Source organism: Botryllus schlosseri, chromosome 16 (genome assembly GCF_051294905.1).
Source record: "Botryllus schlosseri isolate E-star chromosome 16, Bs_hap1, whole genome shotgun sequence".
Classification (NCBI taxonomy): domain Eukaryota; kingdom Metazoa; phylum Chordata; class Ascidiacea; order Stolidobranchia; family Styelidae; genus Botryllus; species Botryllus schlosseri.
In genome coordinates, this window is record NC_137251.1 from 4,181,135 (window position 1) to 4,204,992 (window position 23,858).

At 42.5% G+C, this 23,858-nt stretch overlaps 1 protein-coding gene across 4 annotated transcripts in view; it reads left to right on the top strand.

Moving 5' to 3' along the window:
• LOC145458315 (centrosome-associated protein 350-like) overlaps window positions 1-19,005 on the top strand; it is a 36,099-nt gene extending 17,094 nt beyond the window's left edge. For 2 of the 4 annotated variants that reach the window (XM_080336644.1, XM_080336645.1), the window contains exons 17-49: window positions 443-805; window positions 1,430-1,599; window positions 2,264-2,359; window positions 2,631-2,707; window positions 2,769-2,948; window positions 3,016-3,164; window positions 3,759-3,912; window positions 4,003-4,080; window positions 4,690-4,826; window positions 5,111-5,260; window positions 5,482-5,629; window positions 5,743-5,839; window positions 6,008-6,115; window positions 7,928-8,123; window positions 8,196-8,306; window positions 9,258-9,478; window positions 10,013-10,086; window positions 10,145-10,374; window positions 10,530-10,649; window positions 11,454-11,535; window positions 11,594-11,753; window positions 12,353-12,470; window positions 12,527-12,570; window positions 13,430-13,553; window positions 13,708-13,881; window positions 14,323-14,484; window positions 14,754-14,897; window positions 15,541-15,645; window positions 15,956-16,066; window positions 16,908-17,093; window positions 17,156-17,284; window positions 18,113-18,244; window positions 18,610-19,005. In XM_080336644.1, coding sequence (XP_080192770.1) covers window positions 443-805; window positions 1,430-1,599; window positions 2,264-2,359; window positions 2,631-2,707; window positions 2,769-2,948; window positions 3,016-3,164; window positions 3,759-3,912; window positions 4,003-4,080; window positions 4,690-4,826; window positions 5,111-5,260; window positions 5,482-5,629; window positions 5,743-5,839; window positions 6,008-6,115; window positions 7,928-8,123; window positions 8,196-8,306; window positions 9,258-9,478; window positions 10,013-10,086; window positions 10,145-10,374; window positions 10,530-10,649; window positions 11,454-11,535; window positions 11,594-11,753; window positions 12,353-12,470; window positions 12,527-12,570; window positions 13,430-13,553; window positions 13,708-13,881; window positions 14,323-14,484; window positions 14,754-14,897; window positions 15,541-15,645; window positions 15,956-16,066; window positions 16,908-17,093; window positions 17,156-17,284; window positions 18,113-18,244; window positions 18,610-18,789 — 4,710 coding nt within the window. In that variant the 3' untranslated portion in view covers window positions 18,790-19,005. The remainder of the gene's footprint in view (window positions 1-442; window positions 806-1,429; window positions 1,600-2,263; window positions 2,360-2,630; window positions 2,708-2,768; window positions 2,949-3,015; window positions 3,165-3,758; window positions 3,913-4,002; window positions 4,081-4,689; window positions 4,827-5,110; window positions 5,261-5,481; window positions 5,630-5,742; window positions 5,840-6,007; window positions 6,116-7,927; window positions 8,124-8,195; window positions 8,307-9,257; window positions 9,479-10,012; window positions 10,087-10,144; window positions 10,375-10,529; window positions 10,650-11,453; window positions 11,536-11,593; window positions 11,754-12,352; window positions 12,471-12,526; window positions 12,571-13,429; window positions 13,554-13,707; window positions 13,882-14,322; window positions 14,485-14,753; window positions 14,898-15,540; window positions 15,646-15,955; window positions 16,067-16,907; window positions 17,094-17,155; window positions 17,285-18,112; window positions 18,245-18,609) is intronic. The other 2 variants (XM_080336647.1, XM_080336646.1) reach the window with 2 other exon arrangements.
• Window positions 19,006-23,858: the final 4,853 nt, after the last annotated feature.

A 23,858-nucleotide genomic window follows, 5' to 3' on the forward strand; every position in this document is an offset into this window, starting at 1 on the left:
TGACAAATAAACTCAAATAACTTTGCTTCTTCTTGTTGGAATTGCGTCACATTTCTGTTGCATTGTTTTTGTAGACGACTTGACAATTTCAAATTTTAATTGGATCTGCGGCGGCTTCTGCTGGTTGGAGTTGAACCAAATTTGGCGTGCAGCTATTTTTTTAGGCAACCTAACAATTTTATCACTGAATCCACGGAATCCGGGAAAAAAAGTTATTTTTAAACAACCCTAACAAATTCTTTGACCACATATGGACAATACTTAGTTCGGTGTAATTCTTAAATCAACTTTTTGAGACTTTGTGTAGAAGTAGTGGTGACATGCTTTGTAAATTGCTACCTGTACTTGTAATTGATCTGAAAATTTTGACGTTATTTTAATTCCTACTCTTCTACTTCTCTGTGTTGATAATAATAATAATAACCGTTTTATGGTACGTTAGGAAATTGTGGACGACCTTCCCGATGTAAAGGCGGCCGAAAACATTACGCTACGCGACCCCGGGACGAGCCACTTTTCGAGGCCTTTCACGAGAGCCAAGCCGGCTGACCATGCCCGAAAGTATTCCCCGGCCGCCCTGGAGCAGAAGTTGCGCGCCGAGCTGAACTACCAGGACGGCGTCGACGAGACGCTGCGTCACCTGACTGGTGTCGAAATGGCCCGGGCCACTGGCGCGGCGCAGCAGGACTCGGCATCGCTAGCACAGCTGGTCAAGACCCAGCAGTTGCTCCACGGTTTTGAGCTGGAGAGGGAGAAACTCGTGGCGCTGGCTAAGATGAGGCAGCCGCAGGGAGACCGCGAAAAGGTGACTGGAATTGTGCTATTTTTTTCATTTATATTCTTCTTCATTTTCTACTTGTACTACATACTCGAGTGGTTACGTTTTTAGAAAACTTGAACAATGTTTTAGTGAAATTAAATTTTTTTTTTGAAAAGTTGAAAATAGGTTTTTCATTTTATTTTGTCCATTTTGCCCTAGAATTGGACGAGTGTTATATGTGCAGTAGGGCTGTTCAAAAATAACTTTGACGTTGACCAATCAAGGATAATCCGAGATTTATCAACGAAAAACTCAAATAACTCCGCTTCTACTAGTTGGAATTGAGTCAAATTTGTTTTGCATCGTCTTTGAAGACAGCCCAACAATTTCACGTGGTTGACAGAAAAATTTGAAATTTTTTTTTCATTTTCCATAATAAATTAAAATTTTTAATTGGATCTGCGGAGGCTTATACTTGTTAGAATTGAACCAAATTTGGAGTGCGGCGTTTTTCGGGGTAACCTGACAATTTAATCAGTGAATGGCTGGAATCCAGAAAAAAAAAGTTATTTTTGAACAGCCCTGACGTGCAGCTTATACTCAGATTGCCCAGCGAAATTTGTGAAATTTTTGTCTCAAAAATGAAACCGGCGCTGTTTGATTTTTCAGGAGAGCTCTCCGCAATCGGTGGGATCCAGTTCGAAAACCCCCGAGAGCACGACCTCCCCGAGGGAGCCCCCGCCTCGTCGCGGGGCGAAAGACGCCCGTTACAGCATCGACTCCGTCACTTCGTCGTCCACAATCGATTCCGAGTATCACCCGCCTTCGGAATTGGTCGGGTGAGCCATATTCAAATTAAGTGCGAATGTGTTTCCGCAGGAGAAATGCTCGCCAGTTGTTGGTGTTTTGAAAAAGCGACTCTGTTTCTTGTCACAATCGAGGTCACTGAGCTTTTGGCTTTGGCGTCATCCTTAGTTAACCCGGCTTTGCGTTGCGCCCGCTAAATTTAAATGATTTCAAATGGCCAGCACTTTGGTCTAATAATATCGTAATACTTCGGTGGGGTAATTGACATTGCATCCTTGCGTCCTATTCCTGCATTTTGGCTCCAGTCCCAGCAATGAAAATTCTATTAACAATTGTATGGGGCAAGCAGATCGAAACAGTCAATCGAGTATCTCGGGTGTATGCCTATACAATAGGCAGTCTTACAGGGTGCTGTTTGTGGCTGTGCACAATTCTAATGACTCGGGCCCGGTAGTGGGGGATTATTTTTCATGTACTGAAATTTTCTTCTTGCCGTTAAGAGATTCAATATTATGTTCCGCTATGAAAGCAGAACTTGTGGTGCAAAGCTGCTCACGGTGCTAGAGATGACATATGTAGAATCAGTATCGTATTCTTTGCGGTAGCGTAAACGTTACCTGTGTAGACTTTCCACAACTGTGATTGCGTCGAGGATATTTTGAAAGTGAAATGTCATTCGTCGTCGACACGTTGCAGATCTATCAGCGAAGATTTGCAAAAAGCCAAGGAAAGTGTTCCGTCGTCGAGAAGAGGCGCCTTCGCAGACAAGTACACGTCGGACGATTCCGCAAGGTAGGATAATCCCGATGGAAATTTTCTGGTTTTTGTGTTCGGTATTTTTGGTAACTGCTAAAAGCATGCGACCCCTCGATCAAATCGACTGCAAATCTGCTTTTCAGACCTCAATTTTCGGATTCTACCCAAATCATTTTTGGCACTTCATGAACATTGCTAGCAGCTTGAAAACGCAATGCGTGTGCTACTGCTTTATTTACCAACGCATGTTCGACTGGCTCTGAAAATGTAAAGTCCCAGTTCTTGAATACCGGCATCTGTATTTCAGAAGCAGGTCTCCGTACGACGACAAGAGACCGCCCAGAAAGTCGACGCGCAAAAACGAGACTCCTTCCATCAGCACAGGTATTTTCTTGCGACGATACCCGTGTTGCACTCGTCACCCTACTCTTTCTTTTCACCTCAGAGCTCTCCGACAGCAGTTCCGTACATTTCGACGAGTCGATGACGGAAGATGAAATTGCGGAAATTTCCCTGCGCGCTGTCGTGGCTTCCGAGGGCCATAGGAGACATCACAGGTCAAGGTCGAACGCACCGTCCAAGAAATCTGAGGATGGCTACGAGGGCGCCGCGAAAGGAAAGAAAGGTTTGAATTTTGCACCCGCTGTTTGCTGACACTTACAATTCGACTGACGCGCGCCTGGCGTATTTAGGCTTGATTCCGGCTGGGAAAGGGCACGAAAAGAGCTCTGGCGAATTCCTCCAGCTCATGGACGAATTGGTGAAGCGGTACATGCAGGAAGAGCAGTTTCGCGCTCACCACCAAGCCGCCATGCTGCACCTGCGGAAACGCGCGATCAAGGTTCACGTTTTTTTCTATACGCTGGAATGTCGAAAACAACAACGTGACTTGGCCAACTGCCGGCGTTTTGTGGTTCAATTTCTAGTTGTTTATCAGTAGTACTTTATTACAGTTGGGTAGACGTAGACAATGTTGTGTTTTGCTGTTGTGCATCTTGAGATTTGTCTGATGGGGAATCGTGGCTCTAAATTTTAAGATGGTGAATTCCCTCAAATTGATTTTGATACAATATATTTACAATTACAATTAAAACACCGTTTTCTGTGTGCTGAACACATCTCAGCTTAACATTCTTAACCTGCATTGATTGGGTCGTGGTTTCGAATCTAGTTTATCCCTGTGCTGATGTCCGATTGCAAACGACTTATCTAATTGGTGGAAGGCGTATCTGTGACACATGCCTTGAACGGGCGGTGAATTGACATTACAGTTATAAATTCATCTCGATGAGCACAGTCAATCAATCAGTCATCAATAGAGCGCGTCACTGCGATTTCCGATCGTACCCGACTGTGTCGCCGACCTAGTTCTTTCTCACAGTCGCCCGGTCGACCTAGGACCTGAAAAATTGACATGGCGTCATTGATTTTGCAGGAGAAAACCGAGGCTGAGCTGACGATGTTGAAGAAAATGAAGAGGCAAGTGCGTAAAAAAGGTGAGGACGAAAAGATGCCGCCTCTCGAGAAGAAGCAACGCGCCATCATGCGGAGATACAAGCTGGAGAACGCCGAGATAAAGAAATTGAAAGGTGCCGGCGACGAGAGTTTTAGGCCACGTCGATCACCCAGCTGGGATTGTGTGAAATTTTGACATGGTTGATATTCTGGTGGTTTTGCAGCTCTCGCAAAGGCGGAAAGCGAAGGGAGAAAGATACTTTTGCAACAAAACGTCGGCAGAAGATTGAATAAGGATCGGGGTACGATATACGAATATTTTTCAACTTCCGTCACGTCAAGAGATTTGGGTTTCGTTCTGTATTCTACGAACCTCACGCGTGACTTGGTTCCTATTTTGTAATTATATTTGAAGAGACTTTTTAAGGTACAGAACTTTAATATACATTTAATTAATATAATCATTGCAATGAATATATTACTTGAGTGTAATTATAATTGCGATTCAAATCCCAAGGCATACATTTCTCGTTATGGAAGGCCTAATTTCTAACTGACCAGCCATAAGTGCCCCGTGTGCTTTTGAACTGTGATGCTAACTTTTTTGTGGAACTGTGCTCTTGAAAGCGGTTTTAACAAAGGTTTCAAATGTTTTTAACTTTCATTATAAAACTGTAGCAGTGTCTAGGTATGAGTCACTTCATATGCCTTTCGCACTGAAATTTTGCGTCTTACACTAAGCCGTGACATTGCTTTTTGAGGTAAGTAGGCCTATTGTATTTTTTTCGAAACTACAATGTCGCGAATCTGAAGTTTTGTCAGTCGAGTCTTAATTTCGATTTGTGAATTTCCAGAGAAAACTGCCATGCATTCGTTCTTAACCTAAAAACCGTCTGTTTTAAAAATTTCAGACGACCACGGCAATTTGGGTACTGACAAATCTGACGGTGCAAGAAAAGACGCCATGCATGTCCCGCGACCACTTTCCTCCCCAGACGTGGCCGACAACGACAACAGCAGTGTTGCAGACTCGGACGTATCGACTACTGTAAGAATTATGAACGAGCTATCAAGAAAAACACTGTTTTGTGCATGCGGATTATATGTTCACGGAAACGGGCCAAAAAGGCTGAGTTTTCAAAACTGAAAATATGGCAATAACGAACCCAAAAATTCTGAATTTTGAGGTTTTTTATTCATGAAAATCAAAAATTATGAATTTCCTAAACTTGAAATATATCCAGTTTTGTGCGTGCGATTATATCTCCACGGAAACAAACCCGAAAATTCTGAGTATTCAAAAATAGCCCAAATTTTTCCGTTTTTCACCAGTCCTCTGTGATGCTGAGTAAGATGAAATTCAACATGAAAGCGCTCGACGAACAGAAGTTGACGAAACGCGAACAGCTGCTGATGCAGCGTAAGAAGCAAGCGGAACAACTCATTGCGTGGAAAGAGAGATTGGACAGGGAAGAGAGACAGGTGCTACATACCTATGTACCTTACCCCTACGGTATATAGCGTTTGGGTGCAATGCTCATGATTGCATCAATATCATATAAGAGAAAAAAAGATATCTATCAATGTTTTTATCACACGATTTTTTCTCCCTTAGAACAGAAAAGAAAAATTTTACATCTTCTAAAACTGTTTAAGCCTTTCCCGTTGATTGCAACTAGCCGTGAATCGAACTTTGTGTCCAGGTCACCAGCATCGAGAAAAAGGCCCTGCGCACCTGGGACAAGGAAATCCCGAACAAACAACCAAAGAAAAAGCCCCAGAAAGAGAATGACCGCAAAGACTCGGACCCCGAAATCAGCAGCGACTCGATAGTCAACACGGCTGCGTCAGGTAACACACACCGTAGCACGCTATTCTGTCAAAGTCTTCCATTTGAATCTACAGTAATTTGAGTATCGAAATCGGTATGCCAACTTATTAATTGTGTAATATTTCTCCGCCAGAGAGCTCAATTGCTGAAGAGATTGCGAGTGCTACCACCGATTCCAGCGCGAGTAGATCTATGGTCTCTTCTGCTCTTCCGAACAGAGACGATGTCAGGTGAGGGTCGCTTAGTCAATCAAGACCATTTTGCCCAAATATGAATTACCTTATATGTGATTATTCCTGTTCATTCGCTTCATTTGAATTGATTTAATTTAAAATGACAGATTCGAATTACTTGGACATAGAATTGTTATCTCCAAACACACTCTATCGAACATTCAGGCCCGGAAGTTCCAGCAGCGAAACAATCCACGACGACAGTCAGTATTCCGATTTTCCACTCGAAACGCAAGACATGCCGAAGCCTCAAACCGAAAGCGCCAAAGAAAAGTGAGTCTCCCGTTTTGCCGATTCATGTTACACCAGATCGGGGCGATGGTGCCAAGTCACGGTTTGCAAATATTTGAAATTGCTCCGTGCAAGTCTCCAGAGACGAATGTCAACACGCTGTTAGAATGCAAACAGCTGCCGGCGTACTTGTCGTGATTGTGTTGGTATTTGAGGTTGATGCGTGTTGCGATTGGAATTGTTGATTTAGTATGCTGCATAGCTACGTTTAGCGCTAGATAGCAGATAGTTCGTGCATGAGTTTTTGCAAATCCAGTAATACCAATTACAATGTGATCGGGAAAAAACCTGTGTAGCTATATTTGTAATTATAATCTGATTGCGAAAAGCTGAAAATTTTCTAGTTTTCAGTGTTGAAGCGATTAGTTTAAAATATCACTGCATTAGAATGCAGTAGGAGTGTCTAACTGCAGCCCATTGAGCAAACATGCAGCACATTCTATACAAAAAAGGCAATGAAAGCTTCAAAGGGTAGCCTGCATAAGAGACGTGCATACTTGTGCAGCTGGGCACACAAAATATTGTCTATATAACTTGCGCCGGCTTGATGCTACCGGGTAGTTGAAAGTTGCAGTCTACTTTTAGCAAGCGTTAATTGCTTTCGCCGTGTGAACTGTTAATGAATTACCTGTGACAGTGACACGCGCCGCTCAATGTACTTCAAATACCTAATTATTGACTCTCGTCACTGGCATAGGTGCGTTGTTGATTTCGAAAGGAAATGATCTCCATTATGATGGTGACTGGGTGTTTGATGTCCATGTTTATTGGGAATTAGCTGGCAGACGGAGTAGATTGAGGGATAGTGATACTTAGAATGTGCAAGAGGTCAAAAATTGAGATTCTACTGTTGCAGATTTTGTGTTGGTAAGATTGTAATAGATAATGCGGTATTTTAGGCGACTGCTGTTATAAAATGAAGGCGCACAGCGCATGCCACGGTGTGTTGGATTGTTGTGATAAATTTCATTATTATCATTTCATTCATTTTCATTCGCTAAATCTGAAGTTTACTATCGCAAATATTATGCAACGCAAATGCAAGCGATGTTATACAATAATTCTCTGTGTGCAATTATGATGTATCATGATTGTTGAAGAGCATCTTGAAATATGAGCGTGGATTTGGACTTGCGGATTTTGGCCAGGTTTGAATCTGGCGCGGATGGATATACTGGACTTGAATTTCGACATGAAAACGCCCCCTAACCTTGTGTTTATTTTTCACATAAACTATGTTGTTGCTGGTGGCAGTTTTTGATTAATATAATTCATAGGTAGTATGATAGAAGTTATTTCTAAGTCATACTAAAAAATAAAATATCGTCATACAACGTTATCTGTATTAATGCTCTTAGAAATTCGTTATTCTCATTGTACGGGCTGTTATAATTGTGTGTTCAATAAGCCTTTCTGTCTATTGATGCTGTTCGTTTTGATTGATAAGTTTGAAACTTCAATATTGCATGATAATGAACATCTGTGGAGAGTGTTGATGACGATTTCAGATTGAAAGTGGCTTGTATAGTCTTGTTTCTCTTATTAGTACACAAATATTACTATTAATTATGGATTTTTCAGACAGATTTCTATAGTACATAAGGCCCCCTTTCAGTATCAGTGCCCCTCAATCTCCCAGTTTGTAGCTAGCGTCCCCTTGGAGGTCTCTGGGGCCCTCTTTGTGAACCACTGGGCTTATACCGTTGAAAAATCCATTGTCAACTGCAATTTGTCAATGTAATTGCATATTGTACCTTGTCCAGCGCGGTTACAATACGGCGTTCTTTTTCTCAGAATTTCCGCCGATAGTCCCCCGAAACCCGCGCCTCACGCGGACAAGCCCGTCGCCTCAAAACCAGCCACGGACAAGAAGCCGCAAGCCAAGCAAGGCCGGAAGGAATCCACCGAGACCTGGTCCGATGAGTCGATCTCGCAGACGCCGTCCGAAACCGAACAGAGCGACATAGAGTGCAGAGTACGCGCCTTGAGAGTGAGTGTGTCGTCGTGGAATTATTTTGAATAGTCACGACTGATTCTTACACGGGAACATTGCCCGGTTCAGGAGGAGCTGAACAGACGTAGGCTGATTGCGGAGAAGCTGAAAAAGAAACAGAAGCAAAGGCACAAGGACAGACTGAAGGCGCAGGAGGCCAGTTTGAAAAGCCAAATCGAGGTGAGCGTTTGTAACATGCCTGTTTCATTCCACTTTATACTGTTTCGAATTTTGATTTTCTTAAGTCAAAAATAGTGATAAATATCCCCTGTATCGTGGTAACTGAATACCAGGGTTGTCATGACTCGAGTCTCGACTCGAACTCCAGTCGTGATTTTTCGTTGACTCGACTTGTACTCGTGTCGCATTCTATATGAATTATTCAAAAGTCTCGTATATCAGGACCAATAAATGAAAAATTGGCTCAGAAATTGTCTTTCATCTGTTTGAATATATATGCTTAGAATAAGAAAAAGGATTATGTTATGAATTCCAGGCCTTCGATAGCACCCAAGAGTTTCACAGAAGTCAGTTGAACTAGACTTGAACTCGATGCTGAACAGTACTCACTATGACTTGGACTCGGACTCGAGTCTTAACACCAAGACTTGGACTCGGACTTGACTCGGTGGTGAATTGAAAACGACTCGAAAATTTGACTCGTGTCAAAACTATAAAATTCAAATTGACTTGTGACTCGGAACCTTGTGACTGGGTTTTGCAGCCCTGCTGAATACGTCCAAATCGTCTAAATCCAGTCATATTTTCTGACGTTTGGCCGCAAAAATAAATATATTGCAGCCAAATTTATACTGGTGATATGACACACAGATTTTACCTGAATGGCACCAAACAACTTTGCAAGCGTCAATTTGCACGTAGCTGCTGTCATTGAAATGCGTATTGTGTAAATTCTACGTACGTCATTCAGCTATGGTAATTTTGGTGTCCATGATGTTAATAGTTCACTACTGCCACTACTACCATTTACAGAAATTCTCATGGTTAAACAAGTGATATAGTTCTGTATGCAGCTCGGTGAGCGATACCATTGCGAAATCACAGTTACGATGCAATTTTCTACAAGCGCTCCTTTACAATTTATATGCACGATATCCGTTCCCTTCACAGGCGTACGACGACTTCATCCGTAAGACCCAGGATGAATTGAAGCAGGAGCTAGGCAGTCAGTCGGCAGGCGTGGTGGCCAAGCCTCAAATCCGCAGCCCACAGAAGAACCATCAGGGCAGGCAGCAGCTGTTGGGGTCCGATCCCTCGCCGCTGTCGGGGCACATCGGCTTGGGCATTGTGGGGTATCATAGGAGCGAATCCGAGAGCAGCGATAAATCTAGGTAGCCTGTTTTTCTTCGAAGGATTGGGTGTGATATCGCAATGATTTGAGTATTCAAACTCAAATCGAGGATTAATTATAATGATTCGAGTCGAGCAGTAAAAGGTGATTGTGTTTCTTTACCTGGTGATGAGTGAACGCTATATAATACGGGTTTCTTTGTTTGGAATACATTGACGTTATAAAGTGAATAACTGGGTGCAGTACTAAATTCAATTGTATCACAAAATATGATTCACAACGCTCTCTTATTCGAAATTTCATGCTGGTGACGTCAGATTTTGTCATACGATTGTTAAGATACAATGTACCTTCCAATTCTCTACCAGTTGCTGACGACTACCCCTGACAAGCGTCAGCCGAAAATATTCGGGTTTATTTCAATAAGATTTCACTATTTGATTGTATGTTGAAGTTCTGTACCTCGTAGAAGCTCTTCGCATATTTTGTGATGGATAAAAAGCTCACTTCCTGAGATATGATTTCTTGAATTGTTGATGAATTCCAAGTGTAACGAGCGTTTGTCTGTAATTAGGACCAACGAAGATGAAGAAATGGCCAACGATGCGTCGCCCGGCTCAATAAAATCCGGACTTCACGACAAATCCGGTACGTTTGCAGTCTTTTAAGCCATTCCACAGTCTTTCGATTACATTTTTCTCAACAGATTACAGCATCGCAAAACCTAACAAGCAAATGCCGACAAGCGGCATCAGTCGGTCGCTGTTTTCCAGCGGCGCTAAACCGAGAAGTTTGATCCCGGTTCCGTCCAGGAGTTCTGCCGTGTCCAAGTTGCCCGCGTCGGTCGTTTCTCCTCCAAAAGAGGGACCGCAAGAGGACACGATAGCTAAGAAGTCTTTAGACACGGATATTACGTCGCCTGCTATGTCGGAGAAGGTAGCGATGCAAATACAAATGATTTTTCTCTAAAAATTAGTTTTCTAGTAACTAGTATGTATGTATTATACCCCTGTTGTAATACCCCTGTTGTAGAGAAACGATATGGCAATCTGGGGCGTCGCGTTGAAAACCATGCGCGCATTTTTATGTAGAAACACTCCGAGAGTGAAGATGACATCAGCGAGCACATCGACGATATTTCTGAGGTATCGAGCGAAAAAACCGCGAGTTCGGAGCAATTCCCGTTGCTGGACTTGAGCTCTGCTCCAAAGGTATGTGTGTGCCGACGAAAAAGAATACATTTATATAATGATACCGTTCATCAAAGAAATTAACAATAGACAAAGTTATGTATGTATAAAGTTTGGCGCCTTGGAAATGAACCTCAGTGGCTTTGATTTCGCGAACGTTGCTTCATTACGTCAAGTGCCGGGAATGTAATTATCACTCGTCACGAATGCTCTGGGGATTCTTGAAAGCCCCGTTGAACTTTTGCGCTGAGAGAGGATTGCTTGTGATGATCACACCAGTTCATTTCGGTGCGTTTGGAAATGAGTTTGAGACAATATTGTCGGGTGATTGCATGTCTGAATGAAAGGCATGATGTACACTCGTATGCGCAATGCTACGTTAATTTTATTCCACTTATATCAAATACTTGAGTAGCAGAGTAGGGTCTGTATTTGTGGTATGAGCGAGCTCATCTTCAATCTAGTTTTTGGGACGCTTTTCTTGTAGCTGGTGGTAAATAGTCACATATTTTGGTGTCTAGATTTCACACCCTCAATTCCTACAGTTCCTCGGGCATAATTTGACAATGCTAGCTTCACTTGGCAGCATTATCCTTATCTGAGGATAATTTCAATCGTGACTTCAGTATTGTTATACATTAGATTCACATCAATTCGGAAATTAAAACTAGATGATGTCTAATTTAATCATGTAATTAACTATTGCCTTTCCAAGTTGTGTGTGGTTAGCAATGCCTAGTTCAAGACCCTCTGTCCATCGGTTGGCTAATTCCAGAACCTATAATTGGTTATAACTTGGGACTAATGCAATAGAATTTACGTCAGGCTTCTTCCGTGGACGTAAAACACAGCGAGGAAGACTCGTCGAAGAACGACAGTAGCGGAATTGATCTCGATCGGAAACAAGGTGAGACACATAACCAATGCGTTCAGTTTTTTGCATTTGTAACAAGTATTTATTTTAGATTTGCCAAGTTTCAAGATTGGCGATAAAGTCGTGGTGGCGGAACGCGATACCGGCGTGGTGAAATACGTCGGAGAAACTCAATTTGCGTCGGGAGTATGGGTCGGCGTGCAGCTGCAGTCGAATATCGGTAAAAATGACGGATCCGTAAACGGGAACAGGTAATGATGTTGCTGACGCAATGTCGATGGATTTGTCTCTCTATTTATCGTTGTCGTGTTCATCAAGAGATATTTAATAGTATATTCATATTGAAATGAACCCGAATATTTTCGGCTGACACTCGTCAGGACTCAGCGGTAATCGTCAGCAACTAGTAGAGAATTAGAAAGAACAGCGTCAGCCGAAAATATTCGGGTTCGTTTTAATATGAATACACTATTCAATTTTATATTGAAGTTCTGTACCTCCAAGAAGCTCTTCAAGAGATGTTTCAGCAATGCTAACCATTGCTTCTACTGTATTTTTGGTGCAACGTAACGGTGTAGTTATTCCTCGATCTTATTACTACTGATAAAATCGCAATCTAGCAATCACATTCCTCAATTGTTGCGAACTGAAATTGTGGCGTACATATCTTATGCCTCTATTACGCTGCAATTTTTCAGTCAAAAATTTGGTATTTATGATTTTTTTAGTAGTTTATTTCCCGAAAGATGCCTATTTTCTTACAAATCTTCACTTGTCGTTTGCGTTCCGCGTCTGCGTCACTTTGACATAAATAAATTAGCATGCTAACCGTTTTCACAAACGCACCCAGATATTTCACTTGCCCGGCGAAGCACGGAATTTTCGCCCCGCCAACAAAGATAACTCTCCTGTCCGAATATGCCGGCCGGTTGGCGCTTCTCTCTCCGAAAGAAGTCGTGCCGGAAAAGGTAAGCGACGTGTTTCAACGTACGTATCATCGGTGTTTTTATCATCTGCTTTTCAGAAATTTGACGAAGTCGAAGAGAGCGATTCCTCGTCCGAAAGCAGGTGAGCAACACATAGAGAAGTTTTATTACTTTGGTGGGCGTGGAGTCGGTCAAGTGCTGAGATAGAATTTCTTAACTAAATCTCTTTTCTGCCATGTCCGCGGCATACCGTGCGTTCTAGCTCATCAATCGGATTTGATAATACAGGATTCCTCCTTTGGCATGATTTAATGTAAGAGTAGATCATGTTTATGTTTCGTCAATCGTCACCATATGATTTCATTTATAAAAGAGACAGAACTTTGTATACCGTGCCGCAACACTAGGCTGGCCTCGGCTACCATTTATCTTTCGACTCAGACTCGAGTCACAAGTTTCTGATGACTCGACTTGACTCGAGTCATTTTCTCAAAATACGGAAGTGACTCGACTCGAGTCAATCTGTGTATTGACTCGACTTTGGCTCGAGTCACTGCGCGTGACTCGAACCAAGTCATATGACTCGAGACTCAGATGGCCAAGACCGACATTTCATTATAATTTCGAAGAATGGTAAAGTAACCACACTATTGGGATTTCGTCTGTTGGTACTGGTACTTGAAAATGCGACCAGAAACTGCTAAAAGTGAGGAAAATGAGTAACCATTTGATATCACCAAACATAGTTATAAAAAGCAGGTTTAACAAGACTTTAACTGGAAACTGAACAGTCAACACAATGACTTGGACTCGGACTCGAGTCACAATACCATGTCTCGGACTCGACCGTCTGCTCAATGACTTCGACTCGGACTTGACTCGGTGGCGAATTGAAAATGACTCGACTTGACTCGAGTCAAAACTATAAAACTGTGATTGACTTGTGACTCGGAGCCTTGTGACTTCGTTACAACCCTGGGCCAACAATATATCATTTTCAGTGCCTCGTCAAAGAGCGATATCGCGCCCGCTACGAAGTCTGACAAGGACGCTAGCAAACGGGAATCCGATAAAAGAAGGTTAGCCGACAGGCTGACCAGCGGACTGCTCGATTCTTTGCTTGAGGTAAGGTTAATGATAATAGTATGATAAATGGTTTGAAAACTAAGCTTATTTCAACTATCAACTTGGACTTGAAACCACATCACATTTGAAGCGCATTGCCCGGTTAAGTTTTGTAGAGTCTTTTTGAAATATTTAATCTTGCGTCTTGGTTCAGGATTCCATGGATAACATTTTGCATCGTTACTCGGAAAAGAAAGACAAGGGTGCGCGCGACGCAAGCGAAGACCGTGACGACTCGAGTACGGACGACTCCCAAGCCCCGACTCGGACTCAGATCCTCGAGCAGCTCACCCGAGACACCGAGGAAGATGTGGAAGACGAATCGGAGGTGGACTTTTGTCTTTGTTGTTCTTTCAATATAACAAGGAATGCTTTTAGAGCACGGAGTAAATGATGTGTTATTTCGCCATCATTGATGTGGATTAAATGTGAGTTTTGCATATTGATAGAAAAATAGAATTGTGAAGCCAAAAATTCTGCTAATCACGCGAATAAAGTAGAAGCGATGATCATAAAACGTAAAATTCAAACAAATGATCATTGACCTGACTTTTTTCAAATGATTTGCTGAATTTTTGGCGTCATGATTCTATTCTGCTGTCGATTGGCAAAGCTTGCGATTTTTCTGTATTAGATTTATCTGTTACGCGACTGTTGCACTGTATATCTTCCACTCTTTGATGCCGAATTCTGCATTTGGGATTTGAAAAGTTGGCCTTGCATACGTGTTTCGTGGCGTATGCTCAATCTTTTTCACGACGCATTTCAGACAACCGGCAATGTCAAAGGTCACGCGAATTTGGCAGATTCGGTTACAGACGACTTGTTTCGAGACACTGTGGAGAAGGTGATGGAGATACGCAAGCAGCGGGCCATGAAATGGTCGAATCAGGATCCCGGGGAAAACTACGACACTACAAAATCTGCAATGGTAACGTCTTGGTTTCAGGTCGCAGGGGAAGCTGTGTGTCAAAGGCCTTGCAACCTTACTTGAATAGCTTATTTACGGTTATGAATATATCTGAACGCAGGAGAGACACAAAAATTAGAGTCTGCTAGATATGCATCTCCATAGAAATATCAGTGTCAGCCGATTTTATTTAGTGGACTATCCGATAACAACGTTACTGTTAGATTCGTTTCAAGTGAGAGGGTCTTCGGTTTTTGCCTCAGTCGCTCAAACGATGTTCACTTTTCAAGGAAAACAAGCTCGACTACGGCAAGGAAGTAGAGGACATACTCGGGATGAGACTCTCGAGAATTTCCGACACGGACAGCGATACCGACGACAAAGAGAGCATGACTCCGGTCCGGCCCGTGTCTCCCATCCTCGGGGTTAGTCAAGTGAGTCGCGCGTTTCGGAATTTGACTCGCCGGCCCGCGTGTAATACCGAGTGCGTGTTCATCAAATTTACAGCAGAGATGAGAAATTTTTTCATTTTCGAATCTGGGAATAATGAGTCAGTGGTTATCAAAGTGATCATCGTGGAAGTGATGTCGTAATTTTTTTACTAAAATTCAAGTATAAGAAACAATTTCCAAGTAAATAAAACGGTATTCTGGGCCTGGTTTATCCTAAAAACAGAAAACTCTCAAGTAAAAGTGGATGGAATCTAAAATTACATCCATTTTAGTTAGTAGTGCAAGTGTACAAAAGATATTTGAATGCTTCGAAAAAGTAGCGGTCTTTTTTACCGGCCTAATCCGAGTCGACGTTTGCCGATGAATGAGTTTTTTTGAAATTCGCTCGGAATTGTGAGTTGTCAGGAATCCCGCAAGTCAAAATTCAAATCCACCTCGAAAACCAAATTATTGGTCCAAATGCTGTTCAAATGTGGCAAAAATCTCCAAATCTGTTCCTTTTGCATCGAAATCCACTCTCATCTCGGATGCACAGCAAATGTAGTCGACTTTTTCTCTCTACTCAATTCTTCTGACTTAGCTCCCACCGCAATACGACAGAGCCGGCATTTTAACCTCTCGCTAGTATTTTCAGGACGAATGGATAGAAGACGACCTGCTTCAAGCTGCGGGCGTGTCCAAGCCAACCGCGTCTCGGGATAGCTTGTCATCGGACAGCGGCTCATGGCAGGTGAGGGCCGCTTAAACCTGGAAAATTCTACTGTAACATCTGTATGGTCCAGCGTCGTCACCAAGTTTGACGAGTTTGGTGCGGTGTAAGCCTATAGACAAGCATACGCATTGCACATGCATTATGACATTAAAACAAATGACACCAACTGACTCTAAACGAAAAAATTTGAAGCGCCTCGACTTGACTCGAGTCACTTTGAAAATTCGCGTGTCTTGACCTGTGACCTGACCAGAAAAAATTTAATTGACTCGAATTGAGCCGTGGCTCTCAAGCGGGGGCCCGCAAAACTAACTTGTTTTTATCCCAGGTCGGTCGGTTGAGCGAATCGCTATCGGATTACTTCAAGCCCTCTCCGGTACCGAAAGAATTTTCAATCGATCACGACCCGGCGCAAATCTTGAAACTCGTCAAAAATACGGTCAGCGTTTTATTCAAACCTATCTTGATGTTTTATTATAGCCTATGTCGGGGGTCCGCAAGAAGGTTTTTAGTAGTTTTCGAAATTTGTTATATTATCGAAAAATGAATTGACAGCAGAATTTATTGTGAACTTGCAAGGTTAACCAAACCTTTGATTGGCCTGACCGCGAAATTTGGAACGGTGGTGACTAAAAAAGCAACATTTTTGTAAATCTTTGTACGGTAACATAAAGGTAGAGTGCTTCCAGGCAGATAGATAAAAAATTTAATCGGTCCAGTTATAAAATCGACTTATCTGCATAAAAATACAGAATTTAGTCTAACTTAGTCAGTAATTATGAGAGAACGGAACATTCCCGATATCCCTCGATGCCGTTGGGATGCTTCCAGTATAGTGGTGTGCAGCTGCAGCCCGCAGGGCCGGCATTTCGGTGCCTGTTGGCCGAAACCTGTCCAGGCGCCCGAATGCTATTGAGCCCGATGGTACAATGTCCAAAGTCCCCATTTGAATCCAGAATTAATTTCATTCCATGTCCAACTCCAAATCGGTCTTCGATATCAGTCAAACTTCAAAATAATCGTAAATCCAAAACTAAATCTACATGCATCTCTGTGACGAAATATTGCATGTGCGATGGGATTATTCGAAATTTCATGCCAGTGACGTCATATTTAGTGACGCAATTGTTGAAATACAATGTCCTTTCCAATTCTATACAAGTTGCAATTGATTACGCCTGACGAGTTTCAGCTGAATATATTCGAGTTCATTTCAATACGAATAGACTTTTCAATTGTATTTTAAGTTCTGTCTCCAAGAAGCTCTTCAAATATTGCAGGTGTCTGCGTTTCATTCGAAACATATCGCCGGTGAGGACATCGACACGTTCGTCCCCGACGTTCTGTTTGACGGGGCGCCGGAAAACGACCCAGACGACGAGACGCTGAAAACGGCGGAGACCGAGGCGAAAAAGAAACGCGACGTCGACGCGAATCACATCTTCAAAATGAGTTTGATCGACACGGTGAGAGACTTCAGCTTGTCGGTCGACTGTCGGGGTTCTTTATCGGTTGCGTGGCCTTTCAGGTGCGGGAATTCATGACCGAGGTGTTTGCGTGCAAGTCGCAGATCGAGGCGCGGACCAAAACTCCGAAATGGCAGAAAAAACGCGCCAGGAACGGACCGATGTATAAGGAGATACCAAAGACGGAAGAGGTGCGTAGTCAGCTGCTTGGAGGACATTTGTTGATCGGAAACAAATTACAAGTTCTGAATCGAGTCACTGTCGCTGCTCTAAAATGACTTGACTTGATGGATTTATCGTCGCTGGAAAACCAAACTGTCTTATGTCCACTTTTAGTGATTTTGACTTCGGACAATTTGGACATAAACCGGTTTTGTTTTCCATTTACCTTGAAAATTCAAGTCTATATGTCCACTTCACTAGAAGTTCCTACTATCTAGAAACAAGGAATCCGGCAAAACTGAAATATATATGACAAAATTGTGATGGAGGCAAAAAGTCAAAATCACCAAAAGTGTACATAAAACAGTTTGGTTTTCCAGCGACGATATTTACATCACTTTTTGAGTGAGATTTTCTAAACAAAGTGATACACCCCGTGGTCTGGTGTTTGGACAACTTGAGTCATCACTTGACTTGGATCGGACTCACGCATCAAAAATATGGAATGACTCATGACTCAGAGAAAAAATTTCGGTTGGTTACCTCGTACCTGCTGAAAACATTTTTTTCTGAACACAAATATGAGGTTGACTTATGTTGACTTATATGACCACACTATTTTGAATTGAGCATTATCATAGAGATACATAGATAACCGTGGTAACGCGTATGGTTTTAATAATGTAGCCTGCAACAACTCGCTCGCGACTTGACTCGAGTCACTTTGAGTCAAAGTTGACCGCGACTCGATAGTACTTGATGGAAACACTGTACCTGCAATTCTCGCATTTGCATTTCTATGTTTCTTTGAGACCTATTTGTAGCACTTGGCATTACCTGGATTTTTGTTGTTACAGGAACTTCAGTCGTACATAGGCAAGAAGGTATCAAAGCTTCTCAACCTACACGGCAGTATGGATAAACGCAATAAACGGATCGGGATGAAGTGGGGCAGTCAGAAGAAGAAGGATAGGGTTGACGTGATTCTGGTAAGGGCACTCTCGCAGTCGGCATTTTCAAGTTCTTGTCATTGAAAAGATATGGTTTTGAATTGACTAACTGGCCGCATGAACATTGTGAAATATTATTGATTTCATTTTCAATTTAAAACGTAAAATTCATGTCACGTGAAAATTGTAAAATTTCACATTCAAAATTGTAATTCTAAACACAGCCATAAATCTTTGAATAAGTTCTGTTCAAATCCAAATCCGCGCTCATCTCTGGTGCCAGGTGATAGAGTACCCCTAAAAAGTAAAGGTGCTCTGTTACCAACCGACCACCACGATTAGACCGACGAAAAGTTCCAAACCTCCACCTTGACAGCCCCGGCTCATAATTCTTTGCTTCGCAGATTCGGGAATTACGTGAGGAAGAACCAGAGTGGACCAACTACGACGAGGACGAAACCACGGTAAAAATGCAACTCACCGACACCATTCTCGATCTGCTGCTGTCCGACACCGTCCACTGTCTTAACGAAATTCAAAACAAACGCAATGAAAACGCGACCGTGCCGGAGAGAGACATATGATTATCGCAGAATTGTTTCGTCGGCTGGTGCCAAAACGTTGAAAATTTTACCCCGTTTTTGTAATTGTTCGTAATCTGCTTTTTTATGTGGTGTTGTGCGAATTTTAGAATATTTTTTCAAACTGTGACGACCTTTAGTGGCTCATTGTTTATGCTGGCGTTTGCCGTATTGTAGTTTTATAAACGTTTATATTGAAATAGAGAAAATTTTTATAAACGTCTGTGGTCGTTGCAGCGCAGCTGTGAAATTCTACCTGTAGGCAGAGATGAACGTATTCTCAAATTTGGGTATAGGACGTTATAATATTTTTGTCCTTGATGTTTTTGCGGCATCGGACTTGTGATACACATACACACGATATGTGCAATTGTGCATATGTCTACCATGAGTTCATGATGTACACATGTTGCTTGACAAGGAACAGACGTCGGGCAAAGCAGGTACTGAGCGAGATAGTGTAATGGTTATGCGTCCGGCTTCTCGAGCGGTAGGTCGTGGGTTCGATCCCCGGCCGGGTCATACTATAGATTACAGTGGCGGCTCGTCCTATAGGGCAACTGGGGCATTGCCCCACCTAAAATTCTGTTCAATAACAATTTAACCATTTATAGACGCACAGCAATCAGTATATACCGAGATCACGGCGAAACCCGCATTATTCTTGTGCTTTCGCTAACAAATGCCCATACATAGCGAAGTCTCTGCGAAAATCGAATTCTCTTCTGTGTTTTCGCTTTGTGAATGCCTAGCCGGGGCTTGCCCCGGTAGCGCTCATAACAAGCTTTCACTATCTATTCTCTCAAAGCCGCGCACAATAAAGAAACGGTGATTTACTCTCTCCTATTCGTAAAATGGCCGAGCAAGTGGGGCAACTATGCCTGTCGCCCTTAAGGTGTGATGTAACAATCGTATCTATATCTGAACTCGGTTACCGTGATATGCGTTGACTCGACCTTTGCTGGTATATGTCGATTTTGACGGTGTTTCGCACCATGATAATTCTTGAAACTTGGTACGATATGTCGTGAAGGTAGTATTTAGCACTGCTCCAAGTTTCAGGCTTGCTACTCAAAGATAAGGGTGGTAATTTCGTTTCCGAAGTTCAGTGTGTGCTGATCTATCATGTACATTGTACAGCAAACAGATTTTACTCAAAAGCCGGTATTGGTCTCCATTGATTTTGACGATGTTCCATACCGAGATCGGTCATGATATTTGGCACAGTAAGTCTTAATGTTAGTATCGACCGCTGTAATAAGTTTTAAGTTTGTCACTGAACTATGTGGGTGGTAATTTCGTTTCCAAAGTCGAGTGAGAGCTGACTCTTCATTTGTCGCTAACAGATTTACGCAAAAGCCGTTATTGGTCTCTATTGATTTTAACGATGTTCCATACCTAGATCTGTCATGAGCTTTTGCACGGTATGTCTTGATTTTAGTATCGAACGCGGTGCCAAGTCTTAAAGTTGACGCTCAATGATTGAGGCAGTTATTTCGTTTTCGAGGTCGAGTATGGTAGAGATGCGCGCTGATCTGATACTTAGCCTACCTACATCATTGCGGATCTCACGGAAAAGCCGGTGTCTGTGCTAATCTAGTCTGCGTTCCATAACGAGATCGGTGATGATATTTCCAATGGTATATCTCGATGATCGCATGAAACAGCTAACTAAGATTCTCGGTTTGCATTCAAATATTCACATAATTTTATGTTCGCCAATGTGCATTTCACTGTGAAATTGTGGCCTTCAAACCATTTGCTTACAATCCCCTGTCAAATGCGATAGCTATTTCATTTTCGATGTCGGCTAACAGCTGATCATTCGATCAGCCTATTCCTCGATCTATTTTACTCAAAGTTCGGTGTTCGTCTGTTTGTATTGATTTTGACAGTGTACCATGCCGGAATGGGTTATGAGATTGCGAATGCTACTTCTCGATGATTTCATGTAACAGTATGCTAAGTTTACGGCTTTCATTCATGTATTTATTGATTAATATATTTTCCAACCGCGATTTGGCAGCAGACAGTAAGCCGTATGTGTTGCGTCACAATCTCCAGTTTCAAGGCCAAAATGTACTATGTTGTTCCGAGACCGAAGTTCCGAGGCTGCTGTCCTTAGTTCTTCAAAGACCATTCAAATTGATGTTCTGGATTCAATATGACAGGCCCAATCTATGAGATAACAATTGCGTATGTGTCCGAAGTCGTTGACCTTTGCAGTTAGGCTTACGCAATCTCTCGAGTTCTAGTCATTGGAATTAGTCTGGTCAAGTCAAGTGCGAACATGAATCGTATTGAATCTTTGCTCCGTACGTAGGCTAGTTTACGCAGTTGCCTTTAGAGCGAAAATTAAAGGTCTAGAAGACTACTCCTTGTCGCTTCGACATATTCCTGTCTTTTCATTGTATCGCATTTTTGTGGTGTATTGAACTGATAAAATTGCTAATAAACCAATGATGATGATGATAGAAATTGTCCAGTCCATTGATCCAATCGTACGCCGGGTACCTCCGCTTTGGTTGCCTATCACCTGGTCGTAACTCGTAACCACCAGCTCAGTGGTCGTAACACACCAGGATCGTGTACGAAACACTTTCGGACGGCCTATCGATTTGCGTAATCTCTAACTCTACCATGAAATCATAACGCATGCTACTAAGGATGACCTGATAATTGATTCGTGGCATAGGGACGATTCTTAGTTCACGTACATTATGTAAAATAATCCTTTGATTAAAAAAAATGAATAAAACATTTGTTACCACACTTCAAGTCACGGCTCACCGGCAAACCTCTCGCGGCACCTACGTTAAAATCACTGTTGTCGGGAAATTCATGTGACCATCATATTAAAGTTACTTTTTTACGTTGGAAAACGCCATTGTGACGTCATGTTGATAAAAGTCGCTCGCAGCCCTTGCCCCACCACCCGATATTGTCACGAGCCGCCACTGATAGATTACTAACCTACGGATAGATACGCAGGTCCCGTCGTTACGCTCCGGCAAGCAGTTACACTTGTTGCTGAGCAATCTAAAAGCGGCATATTTGGTGGTGTTATAACTTGCAACCCGAGGAGTGACATTTAATGAAACTGGTCTTAATTGAGAGCTGCTGTCGCACTGATTCTGAGAATACAAATTAAAATCTTGTCGGGGAAAGGGAACCACGTCAAAACATCCCCTGAAATATGAAAATCGGCATTGTTCTGAACAATCGCTTGATGAAATTGCAATTGTTACGTTAATCGTGTTGCGGTGGTGCCATTGTTGTAACAATGCCGATTTTCGGATTTTGAGGGCTGTTTTGAGGTGGTTCCATATCGCCGTCAAGATTTTAATTTGTATTTTTGGAATCAGTGCGGCAGTAGCTCTCGATTAAGACCAGTTTCATTAAATTTCAGCCCTCGGGTCGCGAACTATAACACCACCAATTATGCTGCTTCTAGATTGCTCAGCAACAAGTGTAACTGCTTGCCGGAGCGTAGCGACGGGACCTGCGTATCTATCCGTAGGTTAGTAATCTATAGTCATACCAAAGACTCGAAAAATGGTATCCGCAGCTATCCTGCTAGGCGCTCAGCATTCACGGATAGCATGGAGGAGAAAAAAAAACGGGGGCGCAGACTAGATGACCTCATGGGGCCGTATCGCAACTCCGTCGCCAAAGGGTTGTGTTTAAAACAAACATGCTTAAAACAAGGCCCTGTTTAAAGCATGCTATTTTATACGCCATGACGCAACGCATATTCAATTGGGACGTCATAATGGGTTGATGTTCACAATTGAAAATATAGCTCCTTTCACGAAATAGACTTCCAACTAGGGTTGGTTCGGATATCAATAATTTTCACTATCCGGATAACGGATACACCCGGATATTTGGAATTTATCTAACCGGTTAACCGGATAATAACTGCTAAGTGAGACAATCGATTTCACGAGGTTTGCATGACAAACGGATCGCAAAATCATTACACAGTGTTATTGTAGAGTAGACCTATGCGTACACGCGCAGAACGAGCGAATACGAGAAAAACCACGGAAATTTAATGTTCACTGTTTCTGCAACCCCGCTTCCTTATAAAGCACAACGCATCAATTGTGGCATCCTGTAGCCGGGACTGGAATCTTGTAACAAAGAGTCCACATGCATCGAATGCTCTTTCAGCTTCCACAGAAGTGGACTGAATAGTAAGCAGCGCTTCGTAGAGAGTCTGAAGGTTGGCAGGTCGTTTCCCGAAAATTTCAACGACTTTACATTCCTTTTGACCATTCTTCTGTTTAGGTTTGGAGTACTAGAAGGACGAGTAGATGATACTGGAATTGATGCCGACATGATGCATCGCTATAATTCCCCCATGAGAAATTCACGTGATCAGGCACACAGCCAGCCGAAAATTAAGGGGGAAAAATCGGCATTGTTCAGAACAATCGGGTAACCGCAACACAATGGCCATAACGATGACCCGTTGCGACTCTCCGATTGTTCGAACAATGCCGATATTTCAGACTTGGAGGACGGATTCTAGGTGGATCAGTGCCTGATCATTATTTTTATTTATTTTTTTCGGAATCGGTGCAACAGTAGCTTTCGATCAAGACCAGATTCAATAATTTCTGCGCTCGGGAAGATAGCTTTTGGATTGCCAGAAATCCTACAGTCGCTTACGTAAAACAATTCTCCACTCCAGCCTCGGCGAAGCGGAACGAAGCTGCAAAATCGGTCGTTGCCGTTCCATGTTTAATTTTTATAGTTAAACTATAGTGTCCTATATGGTGTCGAAAATTCGACACAAGGAATCTCACGGCTCAGTGAAATTGGTCTACGTCATACTTTACTTTTGGTCAACGGAAAATTGACGGTAATTTTCGACCGGCTTGCCGAGCATTAAATTTGATAAAACTGGTATCAATCGAAAACTGACGCTGTACTGATAACGAAAATATAAATTTTATTTCGCTCATGGCCCTGGAACCCCCTCAATCAGCCCCAAATTATTCATTGTTACGGAGATTGGCATGGTGACGCAGCAATGCTGTCCAGCGAAACGAGAGAGTAGATCA